At 35.5% G+C, this 27,028-nt stretch overlaps 1 protein-coding gene across 1 annotated transcript; it reads right to left on the bottom strand.

The window, feature by feature from the left end:
- Positions 1 to 539: 539 nt before the first annotated feature.
- LOC109214644 (transcription factor WER-like) lies at positions 540 to 6,242 on the bottom strand. Its single transcript, XM_019378583.1, has 3 exons — positions 6,079 to 6,242; positions 5,737 to 5,866; positions 540 to 1,029 (listed from the first exon to the last, which is right to left on the bottom strand). The coding sequence occupies exons 1-3, from the start codon at positions 6,224 to 6,226 to the stop codon at positions 540 to 542; spliced, it is 768 nt and encodes a 255-aa protein (XP_019234128.1). The 5' UTR covers positions 6,227 to 6,242.
- Between the last annotated feature and the right edge of the window lie 20,786 nt (positions 6,243 to 27,028).

The following is a 27,028-nucleotide window of genomic DNA, read 5'->3' as shown; positions in this document are numbered from 1 at the left end:
TATAACCACTTTATTGAGGGAAACGAAATGTGTATACCACGCCCTAGCTAGTGTAGTGGTGGGAAAAAGTCAAGTATATACTATCCTACTAGTGAATTGGGAATCAATGAACACATTTAATTAAAACTGCATAGTCCATTCGTTTTGATCATTTCAATAGATATGCATAACAACTCATACTACAGTCTTATCATCACGAAAAGGTGGATTTACGTCTGCCTAACACTTTACTTAAAAATAAATTATTACTCTAACGTTAAAAGTTCTTCTCACATCTAGCAATTCTGCCATTGGCGAAAACATACTAGGAAGCAACCAGGGGCAGATATAGTGTTCGTATTTATGAGTTCATATGAATCCAGGTAGCTTTGATTCAAGCTCTGTCTCTTTTATATATATATATATATGTATATATATATATAGTAAACATAAAAGATTTTGAGCCAACCAAATCAATAGGCCGTCGTAATCCTGAACTTGTACCCATAAAGATCAAATTTTCGATCCGTCTATGGAGGTCGCACATGTAGATTAATCCTTCATAAAATAAGACGGTGGGCATCATTAAGTAGATGAAACCAGAACGAACTCGTATCGAACTGATCCATTGACTCAATGCTCAAACTATGATCAGACAGATGAGTTTCAGGATTGCTCTCCAAGATAACCGTGTTTTCCATGTCAATAATTGGCTGATCATCCACATTATTCATCTTTTGGTTTTCCTCGAATGTAATAATGCTGCTGTTGGATGAAGAAACATCAGGTGATATCAAACTGTTGTTGCTGGATGTTCCTATCGTTAGATTATTAATAGCCAGTAATAATATGGGTCTTTCTTGAGCTTTTTCGAATTCGGGATTTATCTTCTTCTCACTTTTCTTGGTTTTCTCCACCCTTTTGCGTCTTGCCTTAAACTTCAGTAGGGCATCATTTTTCATACCTAGATGCTTCTTTAAATGTGTGTAGAAGAAGTTTTTAACGTCCTTGTCAGTTCTTCCTGGCAATTTTGCAGCAATAGCTGACCATCTGTGTATTAACACAAGGAAATTCGCTAATTAGAAGGAGTACACCTAATTTATTTAATTTTAAACTTAGTACTAGTATACGTACCCGCGCGATGCGCGGATCAATTCAATTCAAAGAAAAAATAGAGCAGAGAGAAATAATAGAAACATATGTATATTTCAGATTAAATTTAGCGATCGAATTCAACAGAAATAAAACAAAAAATAAATAGATGAATTTTTGCGGCCAATATTAAGACCCAGTATGATTCAAGAGCAAATAACAGTACTATTCTAAGGATTTTCCCCAGTAGCTGTGAAGCTAACTTAGAAGTGTGGTCCTCTCCAAGACCTATAAACAATAACAAAAAAAAAAAAAGAAAATTAAACCTCAAGTTCTGAGTAAAACATATAAGGAAAGAAGTCACATAGAATAATATTTCATTATTCACCTTCTTTGTGTTCACTGATAAAAGGACGCAGCTTGACAGATTGATAAAGATTGTAACTTAACAGATCACAACCTTCTCGACTTCAATCCTTTTGTTGATTTTTTTTTTTTGAGAAGAATCCTTTTGTTGATATTTATATAGAAAATATATGTTGAATAATTTAAGATATTAATTTTCACTATAAAATTTGTAAAAACTGTAAGATCCCAAGCAAAAAATCAGTTTAACACAAAGGAAATCACAACCATATTTTTTAATTAACATTTAACGGTAAACAAAATAAAAAAGATCCAACTTATTCGAGATTCAGCAAAGGGTAAAACAAGAAAAAGAATAAAAGTGAAAAACAAAACAGTTTTAGAATGAAAACTATATTCTACAACGGATTAAGAAAGAAATTGTGGACTTGAGTACATATGAGCAAACAGTAAATCAACAAATAATATCTCACATTTGCCTGAACTCTTCGTTGACAGAGATAAATTAGAAGTAGGTTCAATTTATATATTAGCAGAAAATAAAATTCGATATAAATTATGCTAACACATATGTATCGAATATTGTTATATCACAACACTTGACTTTCTTAGTTAAAATAGAATTGCAATGTTGAACAACAACAACAATAACATTGAACAAAATAATATTTTTTCTTTCTTGCACAAATATCAGCTACCGATCTATTATGTTCAGATTCATCAAATAGTTTTCTCACAAGACGACCATTAATCAATATGTACACTTAAAAAAGTAAAATACCAATCCAGGTACAACGATAATGCAAAGTATGCTATGAAGAACTAATACGATAAAAGCAATAAGAATTCCATTATAACTTATGAAAATGTTCAAATTTGGTCTTCATATTTGAGTTATTTGAAATTAGGATATAAGCTATATTCAAATGTGCATTCAATTGAAGCATAAGCAAAACTCTAAGTCCACCTCTGGTTAGAATTCTTTCTTCCAACACAAATAATCTTTATAGTTAACGGTCCAGATATTGGTATTGATATCAAAGTTGAATACTCCTAATAGAGAATTAACTTGACGAAACAAATTTTACCTCCTCAATTCTTTAAAACATATTTTTGTAACCTGAATATGAAGTTGAAATCAAGGGCTTTAAGAGTAGTTGTTGGATCAATTTCTGATTCTGGCTTATATGTTATTCTGCCAAAAGTTGATCCTTTCAAGCCGAACCGTCTATAAATAGTGTAATTGGTGCAGAATAAATTTCAAATGATCACGAACCGAACCTAGACCATTGAACAAATTGGAAGTTTTTAGTGGTGAATAATTCTTAGCAACTAAATAGCTTAGCTTGTGTACTTCTCAATATATTAGTATGTGAATACCTTATTTTGAGTTGGTCCACTTAGCTTCAAGAAATGCAGGCCATAGTACTTAATCACAAGGATATTCTCACCGAACAAAAATGATTGTAATAATCTTTGAGCATTCTTATAAGTACCTAATGACCATTCAATTATAGGAAAAATCATAAGAAATCATGGATGTGAAGAAGAAATTTATATAAAGAGCATAACCAACTAACTCTAAATTCTAAAGTCGCTACTGATGGCAAGTACCACAACTTTGAGCCGTATTTCGTTACAATTAAGCACATATATTATGGAGAAAGTTATAGATCTCACCTTTATTTTTCGTTTTTCATTGTCTTGATCATGTATTTGCCATCATTTGACAAGTAGAAGAAGCTTCCACTTTTTCCAGGACGATTAGCCCTCTGAGAGGGCCACAAATAAACAACATATACTTTGTTACATCTACCTTAAATAACATTCTTAAATCCCTGGACAATATACTGGTCAAAAATGCTTAAATTTTTGTCTTTTTACACACAAAGTCTCCCAACTCTAGCAGCAAATTGGTGTGTGTATTGTAGTTCAAAAGGCATTGGGCATTATGTTAGATTGTGACCAATAAAATATTTTTTATTGTAATGATATAAAGAAGATGCATCATGTTGTATACATATAGAACAGATTGTGCAACTTGCTATGTTTATGACCTTATAGATTTGTATAGGTAGTCATAAAGTCATCTTTTGATAAATGCCGTAAAAAGGAAAGGGTTGCAGAGGCTGAAAGTCTCTTTGGTAGGTATCAAACCTAAAATTATAGCATCATCATAGAGCTTTTCACTATCTTTTATTTTATTTTGCCTACAGAAGGCATCAATTAATGTGGTGTATATATGCATATCGAGACTGATACCAGCTTTGACCATCTTATTAAAAAGGGCAAAAGCTTGTCTGTTATCTGCTATGGTGCAGCTCTGAGATATGAAAATGGTGTAAGTCAATAAATCTGGAGAGATACTACTTTACAGACCTTTCTTCAGCATCTTATAAGCCACTGCAATCCTTCCGTATGGCCATAAAATCTATTTTTGTGTACACAATTATCGAATATTAATTTTATACACTTACTTTATTTATATTTTTCACTTTTAATTAAATATCATTGTTAACTGATAATAAGAAAAGTGATAAATATTATATACTAAAGCAGTTCTGAGGAAATGTCTAATAACCACGTGGGACATAAAAGTTAAAACTGAATATGTAAAGAGCCGATCAAAACTTTATAATTTTTTCATGAAAACAATATAAGTTAACATAAAAATTGCCAACTGCCAATTGCCAATTGCCAATTGCCAATAACTAATTCAAATAAATCTTAAATTGATGTATAAAAGCTCAAACCTATTCAAATATTTGGCAGACCATGACGGTTACTTGGCAAAGAGTATACCTTAAATGTGAGAATGATACTGGTATTCACTCCATTCCAAAGAAGAGGCCTATTAGTCAGTATTCGATTACCATGAGGCAGTTTACTTTCCTTTGTAGCAGAAAAAAGATTTCTGATGTACCTACAAAAAATATGATTTTTCTCGTGAAGGCGCATTAAACTATCAAGAATGATCTAAAGAGAGAAGAGAAGAGAAGAGATTTGCCTAAATCATGTGAATATGCTCAGATTATAGACTTTTCAGAATAGTGATGAAACAATATTTTGCAAAAGAGAAGAACATCTCTGCAAAAGTATGTATCCAAATTCACCAAATGTAAGCACAATAATACACAATGTATTCTCCACGGTAAAATGGTGAGTGTAGTATATAACTTCACTTTTTTCTAAATTGTACTAAATTATCTGTCAGGCAAGCGCCATAAATAGATTGTGAGGATTTTGAGATCGAATATGGAAGAGAATTGTACTTAATTATCCGTTACAGAAACTGTAGAACTGTTCATGAATTAGAAATGATACACTCACCTCTTGTAGTCAAGAATTATTGATTGGTATACGCTGAAGGGAGGAAGAATAGAACATAGAACACGGAACATATATTTAAATTGGGAAGTTGGAAATTGATGTCAAAAAGCTGTGCAATCATCCTAATGATAACCGTTGCAGAAGGTTTGGTGGATTAGGAGTTGAGATCGTGGTGCGAGATTGTGGGATGCAAAACACCATAACTTTTCAATTTAAGCATCTTCCTACAATGCGGTAAAACCGTTGCAAATGGCGGTTTTCATAAAAGATGCACTCGGTTTAATTTTGAGGTTTCTAATTCGAATTCTTTGACAGAATCCCACCAAGAGAGGATTTTTTTCTTCTTGATTTGGGAAGATGAAATATTTGCCTTACGTATTCCATAGTAAGGGTTTAAAGAGAGGGAATTTAGGGATGTTGGGTGAGGCTAGAGTTTGTACAGTGAAGAAGAAAAAGGGATTTTTTTAATTGCGTTTGTCTCTTAATTATAGTTCCTTCTAGGCATTTAATACCACTGAAGGATTGGTTACTATTTTCAAATTCAAATATCAAATAAAGTACGTAACTAATTATTACCTAGATCAACTAATTTTGGCCTAAAAATGATACATGTCAATTTCTTCATACAACACTTGGCAAATTCTCATGGCAACTTCTTTCCTTTTAATAATAGATAGATTATTGTGTGACACTTTTTACTTCTCGAGTGTCAATTTGAGTAATTTTTGAAACTAAATTGGCTTAGATCATCTAAATATTTCAAATTTAAATTAAGATATTCATCAACTATACAAAAAGTACTATAAGTTGCAATTTTTGTCACGACGATATGATGAAAAAATATATTTAAAATATTGGTCAAAAATTCACGTAATTTAAAACATCAAAAACTAAAAGTATCATATAAATAGAAACAAGGATAATAATAACTTTGTACATATTGGTAGAGCTAAAGCTAGGAATTCTTACCGAGTTCCGAGTTGCTGATACATTTTGATGACCGTTTCTCTTTCTTCAATGCTGAAGGGGCCTTTCTTAACTTCAGGGTGGAGATAGTTCATCCATCTTATTCTACAACTTTTTCCCGTTCTTGAAAGCCCTGCAATTATGTATGTTCACGAGACTAATTAATTAAGTACAACATATTAATGAACTTACACAATGAACTAATTAGGGTTACAACTAGTTTAATATAATGCATGTGAAGAAATATTAAAGCATGCGTAGAAATCAAAGAATGAACTATCAAAATTAACATATTGGATCGATTATCGATCAGCGATATTGGAATTTATTTGAAATGAATCAAACCTGCAAATCTGGGCATGTTGCTCCAATTCCAAATGCCATATCTCATGATATAATCTTTCAATTTTTGATCTTCCTCCCAAGACCATGCTCCCTTCTTTATCTCCTCCATGTTTGTACTTTTTTGCTGCTGTTGTGGTACACTTGACATGATTGCTGAGAAGCTGTAGGACTGCTCCTGGATTTGAATTCACCTACTTCAGTACTTGTGTTGTACTTTCAACTTTCCATTGGGAAGTACCTGGAAATGATATAGACATTTCCCCCCGTAGTGTGTGGAGATATTTAGTCAATTTTGAGGCGTTCTTTCCAAGAAAAGGAGTACTCTCAGCAACTACTCCCTCCGTTTCATATTAGATGACATTGTTTGACTCGGCACGGAGTTTAAAAAAATAGAAGAAGACTTTTGAAACTTGTGGTCTTAAAAGTTTGTGGGGCCATGATATATGTGTGGCTATAAAAACTTCCCATTAAGGGTAAATGGGTAAAATAAAAGAGTTTAAATTTGAATTATTTCCAAATTTAAAAATGTGTCTTTTGTTTTGGAACAGACTAAAAAGGGAAGTAGCTCATCTAATATGAAACGGAGGGAATACTTAGGTTTGTGTTTTGTGTTTCTTGTGTTTTAATGGTATTTTTTCTGCTAATTTTAATACTAGTAATTCTTTGAAGGAGGAGTTGACTTGAGCTGTCAATAGGGAGAGAGAAACAGTAGGAACAAGAAAAGATATTCTGACTTCATTAGTTTCAGAAGAATGACCCTACTTAATAGATTTTTAAAAATACGAAGAAAGAATAACTTTTCGCTAGAGATTAAACGTATTCGATTATTCTAGATTTGCAACCAGTAAAATTCTGTAGTTACATAGTAGGGCATGGAAGTAGTCAAAATTAATGCAAACTTGTAGAACAAGAACTAGATTTTGCTAATTTGGTAATGGTGGTCAGAATGTTACTACTTTTTTTGCATGGATCAAACGATGTACACGTTTTACAGTAAACTATAGAAAATTAATCAAATAGGAATAGTTTCTAATAAAACAAGGGGTTTTGACACAGTTACACTATTTATCCTTGTCTACCCATTTGTTTTTCTTCCCATAAACTAATTACATTTCCTACCCATGGTAGATTTTGTGGGGAATTTTTTCTTTATTCTCCAATTTTTTTTAATTTTTTTTCTTTTTTTTTTCTTTTCTTCTTATTTTTTTATTTTTTCCTATTCTAATTTCATTTAACTTTTTTTTCTTTATCTCTTCGTAATCTAATTTCATTTATTATTTTTACTATTTTTTTATTATTCTTTTTTTTTTATATTATTACTAAAGAAAAATCAAATTGTGTACCAATTAAATGTAGCTAATACAATCAAAAAATNAATAAAACAAGGGGTTTTGACACAGTTACACTATTTATCCTTGTCTACCCATTTGTTTTTCTTCCCATAAACTAATTACATTTCCTACCCATGGTAGATTTTGTGGGGAATTTTTTCTTTATTCTCCTAATTTTTTTTATTTCTATGCTTCTTTTCTTTTCTTTTTTTTTTTTCTTTTCTCCTTTTCTTTTATCTCGTTTTCTTCTTATTTTTTTCTTTTTTCCTATTCTAATTTCATTTAACTCTTTTTGTTTCTCTTCATAATCTAATTTCATTTACTATTTTCACTATTTTTTATTATTCTTTTTTTTTATATTATTACTAAAGAAAAATCAAATTGTGTATATAGTTATACCAACAGGGTATACAATTGTACGCAAAGAGTTAAAAAAGTTTAATTCAATTATTAAACTGAAATAAATATCAGTTGTCAATAAAGTCAAAAAATTCTAAAAGGATCTAATTGTAAAAGTATACCGTTACATTATATAGCATACTATAATATTTTATTTTTATTTTTTTGGCATTTTCAATTTGCCTCTCACGCTGGGTAAAAGTTTAAAGCAAATTAAAAGGGAAAAGGCAAGTGAATTTACGGGTAATAAGTATACTATTATAGTAGATTGTATACTACTACAGCACATTGTTACAGTATATTGTATACTATACTGTTGCAGTATAACTATATACTCCTTTAGTATATTGTATACTGTAGCGGTATACTGTTAGGTAACTGTGTTTGCAGTATAGCTATATACTCCTACAGCATATTGTATACCGTAGCGGTACACTGTAGCTGTGTTCTTCTTCGATTTTCAACTGAAAATTTCAATCTCAATCAGCTCCAAATGCTATCAAATTTCAGTATGAACTTCCAAAAGGTACTATAAGCAATATTTAACAGCACCCACTTTGAATCAAACAAGAAATCTTCAAAAATAAAATTGAGCTTCAAGCCCAACAATGGTGGATATTCAAATACACACAAAAATTTAGATCTGGGAAGCTTACTCGAAGATACTATAAGCAATATTTTATAGCACCACATCGAATCAAACAATAAATCTTCAAAAAAAATTATTTTCTTCCTTAAAGCTTTACTATAACATAAATTGAAAGTAAATACTATTGAAAAAAGAGATAGAGACAGAGGGGGGTTGAGAGTGAGCAAGAAGTTGAACTAATGTTTTCGGAATGGGGTTTTGACACAGTTGGGGAGTTGAGCAAAGAATTGGAGGAAGGTAAAATGAGGAAGAAGAAGAAGAGGAACATAATAAAGGCGGGTAAATAGTTTGGGGTACATGGGTAGGAGTAGTAAATAGTTCGGACCTGGGTATTAAAGAGCAAATAGTTTGGAATTAATGGGTATAAAGTGAGATTTTCTCATAAAACAAATCCACTTGCCTATGGATTGGCAGAGGCTTACTTCATACCTCTCAAGGATTAAATAAACTAATTTTCTTGAGAATTTTTTTAATTGAATATAGCTAGATAACCTCTTTTGATCTATTCCATTTAGTTGTCCTCTAGGATAGAGCAAAAATAGTACTCTAAATGAAGAATGATAATAGTTTTTTTAAGATAGGAATTATATTAATTAAGAACAATAAAATATTCCACAGAAGGGGAAAGAAAGAAACAAATAGCAAAACGAAAATACGTATTATTCCCATCGAACAAGAAAGAAGGTGAGATGAGAACGTTTTCTCTCTCTAGGCTCTCGGCGCACGTTATTCTAACGTACGTCGTTTGAGAAGCAGCCATGGCGAGAAAGCGAGGACGACCTAAACGAGATCCACTCGTGACGGTCGAAGAAGCGATAAGTGCAATGGTAATTGCAGATACACTAGCTAAAGGAACTATTCAACAAGTGACCACCCCAATTGGTAGCCAATTTCAACCTAGTTCTCATAAATTAGGTTCTCCAAGCAAATTTACGGGACCGGTGAAATGGCTAAATCTCAGTGCAATACAGATGAATATGACTTCGTCGTCATGTGAAGGCACGCTGGTAAGAGCTGAAATGGGAATTATGAAGCACAAAGGAGAATAGCAGAAACTGAGCTAAAAACGAATGGAACAGTAACAACAGAGGTGACTGTTGACCCAAAGACACATGCAGAGGCACCGGTGCTGGGGAACACATGGATCAACTTGTTTGCCGGTAATAGATCTTCAGAAAATAGTATGGTACTATCTTATATTCCACCAGAAATAGTAGATGGAAATATTGTGGTGAAGCTAGATGAGGACGAAATCGATTCTCAAACTAAAAAGTGGTAGTGTGCTCTGATTATCTATGTAATTGGGAATACACTAGGATATAAATTTATGGAGAGGTATATAACTCAAAATTCGAGTCGAGTAGTAGCTCCAGAACTTTTCTTACATGAAGAAGGTTATAACATAGCTAAGTTTCATACGCTTGGTGACTTGAAGGATATCCTCTACGGAGGTCCATACACAATCAATGGTAGACCAATGATTCTAAAACAGTGGACTCCTGATTTTGATCTTAAAGCAGAATTTCGAACTGAGATACTGTTATGGATTACTCTACCTAAGCTACCAATGAGCTACTAGGGAATAAGACTTTGAGTTAATTGGCAAGTGTCATTGGAAAACAATTATTTGCAGATGAATGTAAAATAAAGCAGACGCGTATTTCTTATGCTAGAATTCTGGTGGAAGCATGTCACTAAAAAGCTTCCAACAGAATTAACACTGCAAGAGCCTTTAGGGAGAATGTTCCAACAACAAGTGGAGTATGAATGAAAGCCACACTACTATACAGAATGCATGAAGATTGGGCATGACTGTGAATTTATTAAAAGAACAAATAAAGAAGAGCGGCCTAAAGAAAGGAGAAAGTAATAGTAAAGTTACCACAAGATGGCAAATTAAAGGGTAGGGACAACAATATCCAGCATAGCAAAAGGATGGAACAATCAAACCACTGGTGCAAGAAACTAATACAAAGCCAACAACTGTTGAAATTAATGGGACTCCTGTAGTAACAAAGGATAAAGGGAAAGCAACTGATAGTCAAAGAACTGAACAAATGGAAGAATGGACTGTGCTAACAAGAAATAGAAGATCTCTGATTGGGACATCATCAATACCAACGAAGAATGGATTCCAAATCTTACAAAGAGAGGATGAGAGAATTGAGAACCCTATGCCACCTGATAGGGTGGGTGGATCAGTCATACAATAATGACTTGGTTAAGTTTGAATACTAGGAGATTTAATAAGAGGCATAAACAAAAAGAAATAAAGCAGTACATAAAGGATAAGCATATCTAGCTGGCTAGTCTAGTAGAAACAAAGGTGAAAGAAGCTAAAGCAGGAAAGGTGATTAGTAAAACTACACCAGGATGGAGCAGACTTACTAATTATGAACATGTTGTTAATGGAAGGGTGTGGATTGTATGGATGACCAAATGTATGCAGTGCAACCACTTGATAAGAAAGATCAGTTCATTCACTGCCAAGTGACAGGGAAACAAAATGGACTACAGTGCTATCTCACTGTGGTATATGGACAAAATACAGTTGATCAAGGAAGAATCTATGGCAACATATCAAAAGAATAGCAAAGGCAACTAATGGACCTTGAATAATAGGGGAGATTTCAATGCACTACTCACTCCCCAAGATAGAATGTCTAAGGTGTCTGTGACTACTGCAGACATAAGGGAACTTACTGAACCGTGCCATGATATTTGCATTGCAGAGCTTCCATGGAGAGGGGATTACTTTACTTGGACTAACAAAACAACAGGGTGAAGATAGAGTTTGGATTCGAATAGATAGGGTGTTTGGAAATGATGTATGGATGATGAACTATGGCCATCTAGTTACAAAATATGGGGAACTTTATATCTCAGATCACAATCCTATGTGTATCGATATATGGCAACCTAGGACTCAAACTAAATGCCCTTTCATATTTTTCAATGTGTGGACAAATCATCCAACATTCAAGATGATAGTTAGTGAAAGTTGGAGCAAGAAAAAGGCAACAGGGAAAATGAAGAATATTTGGCTCAAACTTAAAGAGATGAAAAGTTAGTTTAGGCATTTAAATGCAACTGAATTTAGAGGAGTAACTGAAAAGATAGAACAACCTAGAAAAGTTGTCTCTTACATACAAAGCCAGATGCAAACAAACTATTCCGATCTTCTATAAGAACAGGAGAAGGAGTGGTTGCATAAGTTGGAAACATGGTCACTGGCGCAGGAAGGCATACTACAGCAAAAGGCTTGAGCTAATTGGATCAAATTGGGAGATTCCAACAACAAATTATTTTCTGCAGTTATAAAGGAGAGACAACAAAAAAAGCAGATCACTGAAATACAAGCAGTATCAGGTAGTTCTACATAACAACCATCAAGGAGGAGATAGTTTCTTTTCTACAAAAGTCTGATGGGATCCAGTGCACATGTGCTACCTGCAGTTAATATGATGGTGATAAGAAATGGCCAACTTTAACACAACAGCATCAACAAGAATTGAGTGCAGAAGTAACTGATCCAGAGATCTATGAGGGGATGAATGATATAAGAAGTGATAAAGCTCCTGGTATAGATGGTTACAATGCAGAATTTTTCAAGAAAGCTTGGCTAGTGATCAAAGAAGAGGTGTATGCAATAGTGAAAGAATTCTTTCATACAGGAGTAATGTTTCCAGCAATCAATTGCACTACCATTACTTTACTGCCTAAGATTACTAACCCTGTGACAATCAAGGACTTCAGACCCATTGCCTGTTGTATTGTATTACACAAGCTGATCTCAAAAGTCACTGCTGGAAGATTACAGAAGGTAATTCCATACATCATTTATGAAGCTCAAGCAGGGTTTATTCCTGGAAGAAAAATTGCTGTTAACATCATATTAGCTCATGAATTAGTCAAGGCTTACAACAAAAAACATATTTCTACTAGATGTATGTTGAAGGTGTACATGATGAAAGTCTATGACTATGTGGAATGGGTATACTTGGAGCAACTTATAGAGTACTTATGCTTTCCTACAAAGTTCATACAATGGGTGAAAACATGTATGTCAACAGTGAGCTACTCGATCATGATTAATTGGGAATTGACAAAGCCTTTTGTAGCTGCCCAAGGACTTAGACAGGGTGACCCACGTCACCATTTCTGTTTGCAATTGCAATGAAATACTTAGCCAAACTACTTAGAGGATTGAAGCAAGTCAAAGAATACAAATTCCATTCATGGTGTGGCAAGCTCAACATCACTGACCTCAGCTTTGCGGATCATTTGCTTATGTTTTCCAGAGGTGATAGTAGCTCAGTTTAAGCTTTGCATGACTGCTTCAAACAATTTTCAGTTGCCTCTAAGAGTGCCATTTATTTTGGTGGAGTGACACAGGCAGAACAGGTGAGGATTCTACAAAATACTGGATATTCATTAGTGGAGCTACCTTTTAAATACTTGGGGATTTCTTTGGATACAAAGAAGATAACTATACTGCAATGGCAACCACCGATTGAGAAAATCGTAGCAAGAATATCTTCTCGGACTGCTCAGAAGTTGTCTTATGTTGGTAGGGTGCAATTAGTAATGACAGTTATATTTGGCATTCAATCTTATTGGGCTCAATTGTTCATTATGCCAGCATAAGTGATGAAATTAATAGAGCCTATTGTAGAAGCTATATATGTATGGTACTTACAAATTACAAATAGATCATTGATAGCTTGTGATAAAATATGTCTGCCTAAATCAGCATAAGGCTACAATCTGATGAATCTTCAAGTATGGAATAAGGCAACTATCACCAAAATTCACTAGGACTTGGCTCAAAAGAAAGACAAAGCTTGGATAAGATGGATTCATACATACTACATCAAGGGACAAGGTATGCTAGAAATGAATATCCCTCAACAGGCAAGTTGGATGGTGAGGAAGATTATGGAGGCTAGGAAGATAATGCAACAAATGCCAGAAGTAAAGCAAAGACAAAGTGTAGTTAACCAGATTTATCTAGGCCTACTGGGAAGTCACAACAAAGTGGAGTGGAGATCTTTGGTGTTTCATAATGAAGCTAGACATAAAGCATTATCCATAATGTGGATCCAATGCCATGGAAAAATGTTAACAACAGATAGATTAACTAAATGGGGAATCCAAGTAAGCCCACGATGCAGTTTATGTCATATTGCAGATGAATCACATATGAATCTATTTGGTGAATGCAGCTTCTCCGGAATAGTATGGTGGAGATTACTGAGATGGCTACAAATATGTGATGCTCCAGTGAATTCTTGGTCATAGGTGGTTACATGGTTGATTATACAATCCAAAGAAAAGTCGTGCAAAGCAAGAATATTAAAGATGATGTATGCATAATACATTTATGTGATTTGGAAAGAGAGGAACAACATAATTTTTGAAGAACAATCAAGGAATGAAGAACAAATAGCTATAGAAGTGACATGCATATGCAACATTAGAGCACAAGGGACAGTAAGAACAAAGATACAACAGCTTCAATTCTAAAGGCAAAGAGCAACAACTACAAAAGACCAAAAGGAAATGTTAGTTATATAAATTTTTTGTACTGCATATAGTACAGGTATAGTGATAGAAGAATGTAAAGATTAAGTAAGTCGAGAATGACTTTAATGGTTTGTAATAATTGCTTTGGTGATTAATGAAAATATAATTACCAAAAAAAAAGAAGGTGAGATGGTAAGAGTGACAAAGGCTTATGTATGTTTTCTGAGGTAAGCCCTGAAAATATATCAGAGAAATATCTTACTAGTATTATGGATTAAAAAGGGAGGGGTACTGAAGGTGCTTGGTCCAACTCCAAGAAAGTTATTCCAAACTTTAGAATATCAAAGTTACAACATGCAAATGAATATGGCTCAGTGTGTGCTTGGTATGAAATGTTTTCCATACATTTTCCTTCGTAACAAACATATACACCAAAAGATATTACCCTTACCGATAGTGCTCACAATTATAAAAGGGCAGCCCGATGCGGGGTCTGGAAGGGTCGAATCATAAGGGTCTATTGTACGCAGCCTTACCGTGCATTTCTGCAAGAGGCTGTTTTCACGGCTCGAACCCGTGACCTCCGTATCACATGGCAGAAACTTTACCGGTTATGCCAAGGCTCCCCTTCTGAGCTCACAATTATATATTTCTAAATTAATGATGATCATCGGGTTTCCGGCCCCTCTCTCTCTTTCTTCACCCTAAGTCGTCCTTTTCCTCCTTTCGTCCAACAAAATCCTTAATAATTTTAATTATACCCTTATTGTATAACTAAACAAACAGAATTTTCGAATGTGTTATTCTCCGATTCAACCTAATATCACCAGCCTTTAGAACCATGTATGTCTATATATTTGAGAAGCTCCTAAAAGATATTAATGGTACGAGAAAAAAACTAGTTTATGTTTACTGTTTTTAATAGGTCTAACATTATGAAAGTTATCTATAAACATGATGAAGCCCTACCGTTTTTATGAATTTTTAACTCACAAGTTCTCTTGTCTCTATTGAAAGTACAAGAAGGGGGGGGGGGGGTTGTGTGAATTGCTTATTTTAAAAATAATTATTATAAGTTGACTAGTTTTCTAATTAATCGACTAGATGTAATAGCGAGTTATTAAGAGGTGGAGAATTAAAATGCAGAAGTAAAGTGCAGAAATTAAAGACACCGGAGTTTTATACGGGTTCAGATTCAATGTGAATCCTAGTCCAGTCCCCTTGGGTTGCAAGGGAGTTCTCTTTCATTGATTGAGTTTCTTGAGTACAAAGTGAATGGTGTAGTTTACACCAACAACTCAGTTTCTATGTCACTCGTCTTTTCTTGATACAATGCCTAACCAGTATTTTTCTCTTTTTCTTCTCTAACTTGTTATACAACAGATCTAGTAGGGCTATAATTTTTGTTTGAAGTATAACAAAGAGAGGGTAATTGGTTGGATCAAAGTATGTCTCTCTAGGACTTAAGGTTGCATATAAATACTTTGTAGGAGACCGTTCATACTGAAGAGATTTGTCAACCCAAGAGATTTGATCCTTGGAAGAAATTGATTCTTTCCAAGAATAAGGTTAATTCCCGTTACTCTTCCTTGAGGTATAGACTTTGACAGCTTTCCATCTTTAAGTATTGATAGCCGCCGGATTCGCTCCTTAAATCCGGGTCCTTCAAGTACTGATTGATTATCTTGCCGGATGTTCAATGCTTCTTTTCCTTTTGAATGCATCAATCAATGTATGATTGATTTCTTTCTTCAGCTTTGATTGCTTCTCTTCGATCTTGGTTGATTTCCTTGAGTCCTTACACCAAAAGAAATTATATTATTTTTCATCGTTAAAACTAAAACTAACAATCTCCCTTTTTTTGATTATGACAAAAAATAATATATGTAATCATCAATTAACTTCCATGTATTTTACTCCCCCTCAATGAGTGCAGTTGATTCTCCCTCAATAGGTGTCGTTGGGACTACTTCTCCTGTAGGATCGATAGTCGACCCCCCTGCAATGGATTTACCTACACGAATATATATTATAGCCTTCTCCCCCTTTTTGACATCAGCAAAGAGGGAAAAATACGCCAGATACTAGAGCAGAATATGTAGCATAAAATACATGAGAGGCATGCAGAGTTATAGTAAAACAAAGCAAAAAAAAAAATCATCCAACCACTAGTTATCCGGTCCAAAATAGCACAGCAAAAAAAAAGTTTGAAACTTCCACTCTAGCGACGCAAGAAATAAGTAAGAGTATTGCAAATCGCCTCCTTCAATTGTTCAAAGCTGGCATTAGCTGAGATGGTCACTCCATCAAGCCTGTCTTGTACTTCCTTGAATGCCTTGACTGCGTTTTCCCTAACTCTAAGAATTGCAACCCTTATCTTTGAAACATCATACCCTATCTCTTTGGAAATTGCATGTATGTCCCCAACAGTGGACTGAGTAGCAGCAAGAAGATCTTTGATGGTGTTCAGCTAGTTGTCAATTACAGTTAGTTTCTCCACAAGGTTAGGATTACTAAGACTGTGATGGGAAATAGAGGCTTTGGTCTTGGGATCAGGTTGAACATGCTTGACTTCACCTTCCTGTTTGTTAACCCAGGAGCCATTCACACACACATACCCCATACTAGCAAACTCTCTATAATTGTAAGATTTTGAAACAGAGACGAATGGATATTTTAGAGATAGAGATATTATGTGCTTCCAGAATGTGAGTGATGTCCATGCCACTGGGGGATCTTCAGCACTTCCAATCATAAAAATTATGAACCAGGAGGACAGTTTGATCTTGAGTTTGGTCACAAGGCAGTAGACAAGAAAGGTATCTTATTGAGAGAAGGTAGAGAAAGAGCCAGTACGAGGGAGCAGAGTAGTTGTAACAATGCGGGCTAGAACACGAGTTTCAAAGCTAACATCACTTGGACCTAACTGGTAGGGAGGGACTCAGACGAACACTCAGCAATACAATGTTTTGCTTGATCAAAGGCGATATCGAAGTCATCAGGCCAAGAATCTTTTAAAAGTATGGGAAAACCAGAACACTTACACTGAAAAATTGAGTCAAACATGGCACAATCAAGAATGATACGCTTTCCTAACACTAAAGATTCCAACTTATTAGATTTACTATAGCGAAGATTGGCATAAAACATTCTCACCAGGGGTTCATAGACGTTATGAGGGGAAATAAAAAGGAATTTTGACCAGCCTTGATAAACAAACAGATTTTTTACCTTACAGTTTAGGGCTTCCATGTCATCAAGGTCGACTACTCTGCCTTGAGCGATTGACTTATCTTTCAGAGCAATGAAAATATCCTTGTTTGGAGAATCCCAGAAATTTAAGTCGGACTCTAAAGAACTCGAGAGATCTATTTTTGATTTATTTGGAGTAAAGAATTCATGAGGTTCTTCCAAAGGACTTTTTCCTAGGGATTTTTCTCCTAGAGGATGAGAATGATCTGAGAGTTCTGCCTGAGAGGAGGCAAAACCTTCTTAGTGGTTGGACCCTAGGTCTACTTGTTCTGGAGGCTGGGAAGAGGGTTTTGCTCTGGAACAAGTACTTTTCCAGGTGGAGGATGAGGTATTTTTAGAGTGTTTAGCCATGGATTAAATAGGTTGGAGAAGCGTTTCGGAGAGGGTTTCTAGGCAATGGAACGATGTAGATTGAAAGAGGGTTTCAGAGATTAAAAAGGGTTTTCTGACGGTTGGGTACATGAAAGGAAAGGGTGTCAGTTGAACAGGCATGATGATTGATTTTCCTTTCTTGAAAGCTACAACTGATGGGAAAAGGTAGGAAAAGGGAGGGAATTCGGAGGCCCTATTAATGACTATGAAAAGACAAAATTTAAACATTAGGCATACAAGATATAATAATATCATATAGGTCCTAATATTAATGACCAATGGAAATAATACCAAGTAATTTTCTTAAAAAGTAAAATTTATCATCAAGTAAAGGCTTAGTGAAAATATCTGCTAATTGATCAGTAGTACCAACAAAACTTAGCTCTATATTTCCCTTAAGAACATGATCTCTAATGAAATAATTTTTGATGTCTATATGCTTAGCCCTAGAGTGATGCACAGGATATTTTGAGAGGCATATAGCAATAGAGTTATCAAAGAAAATTGGGATGGGTTTAAAGAATAGTGCATAGTCACCCAATTGATGAGACATCCATAATAATTGTGCACAACATTGTCCAATACGATATACTCAGCCTCAGTTGTGGATAATGCAACTGATCCTTGCCTTTACTGTTCCAAGATATCAGTGCTTTTTCAAGTAATTGACATGTTCTGCTGGTGCTTTTTCTGTCTTCCTTATCACATGCAAGATCAACAACTGAAAAACCTTCTAGTTTAAAATTGTTAGAGCGTGGATACCATAATCCATGAGAAATAGTTCCAATGAGATATGGAATGATTCTCTTTACTGCAGTTAGATGTGATTCTTTAGGAGCTGACTGAAACCTGGTACATTTACAAACACTAAACATAATATCTGGTCGACTAGTAGTTAGATAAAGAAGGGAGCCAATCATTCCACGATATTTAGTTTCATCAACAGGTTTTCCCTGTTTATCTTTTTCAAGACCTGTTGAAGGACTCATAGGTGTGCCAATAGCTTTAGCACCACTCATACCGAACTTCTGAATCAACTCCTTTGTGTATTTGTCTGACATCTAAAAGTTCCTCTTCAAATTGTTGAATATGAAGTCCAAGAAAGAACGTTAGCTCTCCCATCATACTCATTTAGAACTCACTTTGCATAAGATTTGAAAATTCCTTGCGCAGAAGACGATTAGCACTACCAAAAATAATATCATCAACATAAACTTGAATAATGAGATTACCTTCTGATGATCTTTTAATAAAAAGGTTTGTGTCTACTTTACCTCTTGTAAATCTGTTATTAAGAAGAAATGAGCTGAGTCTTTCGTACCATGTTCGTAGAGCTTGTTTGAGTCCATACAATGCTTTGGTCAATTTGTACACATGGTAGGGAAACTTTGAATCTTCAAATCTAGGAGGTTGTTTTACATATACCTCCTCCTCAATGAAACCATTTAGAAAGGCACTTTTTACATCCATCTAGAACAGCCTAAATCTTTTAAACGATGTGTAAGCAAGAAGAATTCGTATTGATTTCAGTCGAGCTACTGAGCAAAGGTTTCGTCATAGTCGACTCCTTCCTATTGTGAGTATCCTTGAGCTACTAATCTAGCTTTGTTTCTCACAATCTTTCCATCCTCATTTAACTTATTTCTCAAAACTCATTTTGCTCAAATTACAGGAGTGTTTTCAGGCTTAGGCAGCAGTATCCACACTTGATTTTTGTCATATTGATCTAGCTCTTCCTGCATTGCTTGTAACCAGCTTGAGTCTTTCATAGCTTCCTCTATTTTCTTTGGTTCAATCTGAGAAATTAGTGCTATGTTTGCTTTCTTCTTGAGAGCTCCCCTGGTTTCATTCCTTCACTTGGGTCTCCTATGATAAACTCTTGAGGATATTTTGGTTCACTTCTCCATTCATTTGGACGAATTGTACTTGTATGAGTAGTTGACTCCTTCGGAGATTCTGATTGACTGTTTTCAATCTTATTAGTTGACTCTATGACACCATCAGGTTAATTAGTCGACTCTTGGGATTTGCTTGTCCCCTAAATTTCTTGAATTTGATCTTCATCGCCTGCAATAATTCCTTTCTCGGCCGAAGTGTTATTTTCATCAAAGATAACATGTACTGATTCTTCTACACATAGTGTGCATTTATTGTAGACTCCAAAGGATCTACTATTTAATGAATAACCCAGAAAATACCTTCGTCACTTCTTGGATCGAATTTTCCAAGGTTATCGTTACCATTATTGTGAATGAAACACTTTCTTCCAAATGGATGAAAGTAACTTATATTGGGTCGTTTACCTTTCCACAATTCATAAGGAGTCTTCTTCAGGATGGGTCTTATTAGGCATCGGTTGAGAATGTGACACGTTGTACTTACTCCTTCTGTCCAGAAGTGATTTGGCAATGAATATTCTAGTATCATAGTTCTTGACATATCTTGCAAAGTCCTATTTTTCCGCTCAACAACTCCATTCTATTGGGGTGACCTTGGAGCAGAGAAATTGTAGGTGTATCCTTGATCATTCCAGAAATCTTCAAATGCTCTGCTTTCAAATTCTCCTCCATGATCACTTTGAATTGTTGTAATAAGATACCCCTTTTCTCTTTCGACCATTTTACAGAAGATCTCAAAAATTTTCAAAGCTTCATCTTTGTGAGATAGAAAAATCACCCAAGTAAAGCATGAGTAATCATCAACAATAACAAAGGCATATCGTTTACCTCCTATGCTAGCAGTTCTAGTAGGTCCAAATAAGTCCATATGAAGCAATTGCAAAGGCTTTTAAGTAGATACAATATCTTTGCTTTTGAAAGAGTTTCTAGTGTGTTTACCAATCTGACATGCATCACATATATAATTTCTCGAGAAATTGAGTTTAGGTAAACCAATAACCAAATCATGCTTGAAAAGTTTCTCTATCATATGCATGCTTGCATGACCAAGGCCATAACCATGGATCATCAGATATGGATGTTAAACAAATATGACCATCAATATTTCAAAACCATAAAGAATAAAGACATTTCCATACCGGATTATTTTACATGTCTCATATTCAATAGCACAACCTACTTTCTTGAACTTTACTTCATACTCTGAGTCGCATAGTTGACTTATACTCAGAAGATTATAGTTAAGTCCGTCAACAAGATAAACCTCAGTGATATCACGGTTATTATCGAAAGGAATTGTTCCAAAATGTAACGACCCGGCCGGTCGTTTTTAGAATATACGCCCCGGTCCCCTATTAACTGCTTTCTCCATGTTTATTTCTACTATTTTGAATTGCCGGGACGTTCGGTTTTGAGTTTCGGAGAGTTTTGGGACACTTAGTCCCTAAATGAGAGCTTAAATTTTGGAAATTTGACTGTAGTCGTAACAGTGTGAACACAGCCTCGGAATGGGATTTCGATGGTTCCGTTAGCTCCGTTGGGTGATTTAGGGCTTAGGGGCATGATCGGATTGTGTTTTGGAGGTCCGTAGCTAATTTAGGCTTGAAATGCCGAAAGATGAATTTTTGAAGTTTCCGGTTCGATAGTGAGATTTTTATCCGAGGGTCGGATGAAATTCCGAAAGTTGGAGTAGCTCCTTAATGTTGAATGTGACGTGTGTGTAAAATTTTAGGTCATTCGGACGAGGTTTGATAGACTTTTTGATCGAAAGCGTATTTTGAGAATTTTGGAGATCTTAGGCTTGAATCCATGGTTAATTCGAGGTTTCGATGTTGTTTTAGGTGTTTTAAGGATTGGTACAAGTTTGGACAGTGGTATTAGACTTGTTGGTGCTTTAAGTTGAGGTCCCGGGGGCCTCTGGATGATTTCGGACGGTTGACGGAAGGAATTTTGGAGTTGGAATTACAGCTTCAGCTGGCTTCAGCTGGTTTTCTGTCATAACCGCACATGCGGTTTGGGTTCCGCAGGTGCGGAGCCGCAAAAGCGGCGAAGTGATCACAGAAGCGGAAAAGGGAGAAGCTAGCAGGGACCGCAGAAGCGGCCCCGCATCTGCGAAAGGTTGACCGCAGATGCGGATATCGGGCTTTAAGTGAGAAGTCGCAGATGCGACCATTGGTCCGCAAAAGCGGGACCGTAGAAGTGGTCCCAGGGCCGCAGATGCGGAAATCGCTGGGCAGATCATATAAATACTCGCCTTCGCAAAATTTAGCTATTTTTCACCATATTTCAAACGGGGAAAAAAGCTTGGGAAACACTTTTCAAGAGGGATTTTTAGAGGAGTTCATTGGGGTAATCTTTGGTCCCTAAACTCGTTATTGGAATGATTTTTAACAATTTAAGCATGAAAAATTAAGGAAAAACAGTGGTAATTTGTGGGTTAGGGTTTGACTAATTAGAGGCCTTTGAGTGATGATTTGAGGGACCAATTAACTTCCGATTTTGGTACTTTTGGTATGGCTGAACTCGTGAGAGTGCGAGGATTCTGGAAATGTTAATTTTATTTGATTCCGAGACGTGGGCCCGAGGGGCGTTTTGGTCATTTTACCTATTTTGCGTATTAGCTTAGAATTTAATTGTAGAATCAGTTACTTGAAGTGTTATTTACATTATAAAATTTAATTGAATAGATTTGGGCCATTTGGAGTCGAGTACTCGTGGCAAGAACGTGGTCCCGGGTTGATTATTGAGCCGGTTCGAGGTAAGTGGCTTGTCTAACCTTGTATGGGGGACATTCCCCTTAGGACTGATATTGTGATAGTTGAAATGCCTTGTACGTGAGGCGACGAGTGCGTACTTGTGCAAATTGTTGGAAATTCGGCTTTTCATTAAAAATAGCCTTAAATTGTGTTTTCCTTTCTTGCTTACTCTACTTGGAATTTAAGCCTGATGTTTGCCTAGGAAAGCATGTCTAATTGACTAAATTGCTTTGTTTGCATTAACTGCCTTAATTGTATTACGTGAAGCATGCTAGGTTAGAATTGTCTGTTTTACTTTGGTATGAAGTTGAGCTTAGTTGAGTATTCCCTTGTTATTATTGTGTGTTTTACCTTAGGACTACGGGAAGGTATCCCGGGAGATCCCCTGTACGTATTTATGATCGAACTAAGGTGCGGGATACCGAGAGATCCCTGGCACGTATATTGAGGATACCAAGAGATCCTCGAGATACCAAAAGATCCCTGGCATATATTGAGGATACCAAGAGATCCTCGGGATACCAAGAGATCCCCGAGTATATATTGAGGATACTAAGAGATCCTCGGGATACTGAGAGATCCCCGATTATTATCCTTGTGATTGTTTTGCCTCCATATCAGTTGTAGTTATCTTTATATCCTGTGATACTTTTACTGTTACACTTATTTATACTGTTCTTATCTACACTATCGAACTTTATATTTTTATTTAACCTCAGTAGGTCCCTGACCTTCCTTGTCACTACCCGACCGAGGTTAGGCTTGGAACTTACTGAGTACCACTATGGTGTACTCATGCCCTTCCTGCGCATGTTTTTCATGCATGTTTTTCATGTGCAGATCTAGATACTGCGACTCAGACTCATTATGCTTGAGGCGAGGCATTGTAGAGACTCCGAGGTATATCTGTCGCGTCCGCAGACCGAAGAGTCCCTTTCTAATCTTGCTTTAAGTATTAGACCTTCTGTATTTTCTTTCCTTGTTTAGACATTCTAGAGTTAGAGCATTATGTAGTATCCTTAGCTTGTGATTCATGGGTTTCCGGGTTTTGGGAGAATTGTATTGATTTTGAGAGTAACATTGTCTATGTCGGGTGGCACTTTTGAACGTTGTTTCATTATACTATTTCTGTTTTACTTGTTTTTCTTCCGCAAATTGGTTATTTTTCCACATTATAGGCTTACATAGTCGTAGGAACTAGGTGCCTTCACGATGGTTCACGGAGGGCGAACCGGGGTCGTGACAGGTACCGACTATTTTTTCCTTTTGAGTCATCACCAAATTTGACAATTCCTCTGTCTATTTTTGTAACTTCTTTAAACAGGTTTTATCACCTATCATGTGACTGGAACACGCACTAATTATCACTTTCTTTTAGTTACCCAAGCTTGCTTGGGTCCTTGTTGGTTAGTATTACTGGACTCAGGATTGTGTTTGAGTTTCCAAATCCATCCCGAGACATTTGATTTACGAAATCGACAAAAAGAATATTTATGTCCACTTTTCTTACAGTAGTGATACGTAATTCATGATCCATTTTTGGATCTTTCATTTGTGTTAGTACTAGTGGACTATGTTCTGGCTGGTCCTTCTCCAGTTGACTTGTAAGTCACCTGGTTTGACTTGACAGAACTATGACTGGTGGATTTGCTCATGCCATTGAGTTGCATTTGCAATTCCTCAAACTCTTCTTGAAGTACTTCTTTTTCAATTTTACATACTTCAAGCTTGAGTTTATAGTCTTTTACTTCTTTGTTGAGTCTCTTTAGTTCATTCATCATTTTTTGAGACTCTTTCAAAGTAAGGTCAAGAATATCCTGCAATTCATTACATCTTTCATGGTTATAATATCTTACCTCGCTTGTTTCACCTAGTGCCAAGAAACAGTTCTCATTGTCATCTTTACATTCGTCATCTGAAGTGTCCTCATCTGTCTAGCACCCTGAGAGTTTGTTCATGTCGTTTTCAAGAATTGTCATAAAGCATAGATTTTCTATCTCTTCGTGTTCTGAACTGTCTTCATCACTCCAGCTTCCAAATGATTTTTTCTTGTTGAAACCTCTAGAAACTTTTCTTTTAAGATCTGGACATTCAGCTTGAACATGCCCAAATCTTCCACACTCATAGCATTTGCCATCATTTTTGTCTTGTTCGTTATATTGCCTAGTTCGCCTAGGTGGTTTCATGCCTCTTCTTGTATTCCTGTATCTCCTCATTAAACCATCCATATTCCTTGATACTATGGCAATTTCTTCTTGAAGAGCTTCAGGGTCGTCATCAATATCATTTTTTGTTCTTTCAGTTGTAGCCTTGAAAGCAATTGTTTTCTTTTTTTTCTTCCTGACTTGTTTTCTCGAAAGCTATAAGTTCTCCTCAAAGTTCATCATATGATAATTTGTTCAAATCCTGTGATTTAAGAGTAACCACTTTTGTCTGCCAAGTAGTGGGTAGAATTCTCAGAATTTTCCTAACTTGATCACAACTTGAGTATGGTTTGCAAAAAGCTTATAGATCGCTAAATCTGGCAAACATCTCTTCAATGGATTCTCCTTCTTTCATCTGGAAGAGTTCGTAGTCATGAACCAACATGTTGATATGGGTTTCTTTCACTTTACTGGTTCCTTCATACGTAAGTTCAAGTTTATCCCACATCACTTTGTTGTATCGCAACTGGAGATTTTCTCATATTCCTCACCACTTACAGCGTTATAAAGCAGATTCCTTGTTTTAGCATTAACTTGCACAACTGCCATTTGCTCATCTGTATATTCATCTACATCTTCAGGATCAGCAGGTGGTTGAGCAGCAGCCGGTAGAGGGTAGGTCCCTATTTTCATAACTCGCCAGACCTTAACATCATAAGACTTCGCGTATATTTCCATATGCAATTTCCAGTGAGAGAAATATTGTCCATTGAAATACGGTAGCCTCATTTGCGATGTTCCTTCTTGGAAGAGTACTCCGACAATAACTTGATTAGCTATGATCTTTTCTCACAAGCTGTTAAGCAAAAAAAAATATGAGCATTGCTCTGATATCAATTGAAAGACAAGGGGGTGAGTTGCTTATTTTAAAAATAATTATTATAAGTTGACTAGTTTTCCAATTAGTCGACTAGATGTAACAGCAAGATATGAAGAGGTGCAGAACTAAATTGCAGAAGTGAAGTGCAGGAATTAAAGACATCGAAGTTTTTATACAGGTTCGGATTCAATATGAATCCTTGTCCAGTCCCCTTGGGTTGCAAGGGAGTTCTCTATCCCTGATTGAGTTTCTTGAGTACAAAGTGAATGGTGTAGTTTACACCAACAGCTCAGTTTCCATGTGACTCGTCTTTTCTTGATACAATGCCTCACCAGTATTTTTCTCTCTTTCTTCTCTAACTTGTTACACAGCAAATCTAGTAGAGCTACAATGTTTGTTTGAAGTATAACAAAGAGAGGGTAATTGGTTTGACAAAGTATGTCTCTCTAGGACTTAAGGTTGCGTATAAATACTTCGTAGGAGACCGTTCATACTGAAGAGATTTGCCAACCGAAGAGATCTTATCCTTGGAAGAAATTGATTCTTTCCAAGAATAAGATTAATTCCCGTTACTCTTCCTTGATGTGTGGACGTTTTCCATCTTTAAGTCTTGATAGCCCCCGGATTTGCTCCTTAGATCTGGGTCCTTCCAGCAATATCTTCTGATTGATTATCAGATCTTCAATGCTTCTTTTCCTTTTGAATACTTCAATCAATCTCTTATTGATTTCTTCCTTCAGCTTTGATTGCTTCTCTTCGATCTTGATTGATTTTCTTGAGTCCCTACACCAAAAAAAATTATATTATTTTTTATCATTAAAACTAAAACCTAACATCTATCTACCTATAATACAACCCATATGCATAATACCACTGAAATGGCTTGCTCTCAAATAGAGACCAAAGATTGGAGTCTTTGGGTGGAAAATATTAGTGTTTATACGTATTTTTGTCTTCATCCATTATAGGTTATCATTCTTTTTAATTAGCCTTTTAAAGTCCAATATGACTTTCAAACGAGTGAAGCCTCTGTATGTCATTGGTCACATTATGTTAAGAGTAAATGAACGAGTTGAATTATGTCTAATATTTCACTGACTATTATCAAATTGTCACACATAGAAATGGACCTTTAATAGAAACTATCCAGTTTTTTGTCCTCTCAAAGGACATACCTACTTGGCCAAAAAAAAAATTTTTGGGCCAAAAGAGCTTTTGAGTAAAAGTAGAAACGGTTTTTGAGAAGCAGTATTTTCTTTCCAAATATATTTCGAGAAACGCTTTTAAAAAATACGGTTAGAAGTACTTTTTAAAAGCTTGGCCAAATACTAATTATTATTATGAAATTCATATTATATGGATGTCTTCTAATCAATATAACTCCCACTACTATTCTCCATTATGTAAATAATCCTCACTACTTCTCACCATTATAGTTGGATCTCCCACACCTCCATAACCTCCCCATGATCTTCCCCCATTTTCTTAATAGTTAATACCATGTTCATGACATCCTTTTGTATACATCTATGTCATCCAATAAATTGAGGGTTTGGGCATCACATTGTACATGCTTGGAAAGCACTTGAAACACTTGAAAGAAATAAGAATCTCTCCTCTCTTGCTCTCTACATTCTTGTCTATTTTCTTGTTTCATATTTGTTATTTTGATTTAGTTTCTCAAAATTATTATTTAAAAGTATTTATAAAATTAATTAGCCAAACACAAATCGCTTCTCAATA

The sequence above is a fragment of the Nicotiana attenuata genome, unplaced genomic scaffold, assembly GCF_001879085.1.
Source record: "Nicotiana attenuata strain UT unplaced genomic scaffold, NIATTr2, whole genome shotgun sequence".
Lineage (NCBI taxonomy): Eukaryota > Viridiplantae > Streptophyta > Magnoliopsida > Solanales > Solanaceae > Nicotiana > Nicotiana attenuata.
This window is presented reverse-complemented; position numbering and strand designations above follow the sequence as displayed.

Coding starts and splice junctions, on each gene's coding strand:
- LOC109214644 (XM_019378583.1), bottom strand. CDS start 6,226: ATGTCAAGTGTACCACAACAGCAGCAAAAAAGTACAAACATGGAGGAG. Junction 5,867..6,078: donor CAACATGCCCAGATTTGCAG/GTTTGATTCATT, acceptor ACATAATTGCAG/GGCTTTCAAGAACGGGAAAA. Junction 1,030..5,736: donor TATCAGCAACTCGGAACTCG/GTAAGAATTCCT, acceptor GTTAATACACAG/ATGGTCAGCTATTGCTGCAA.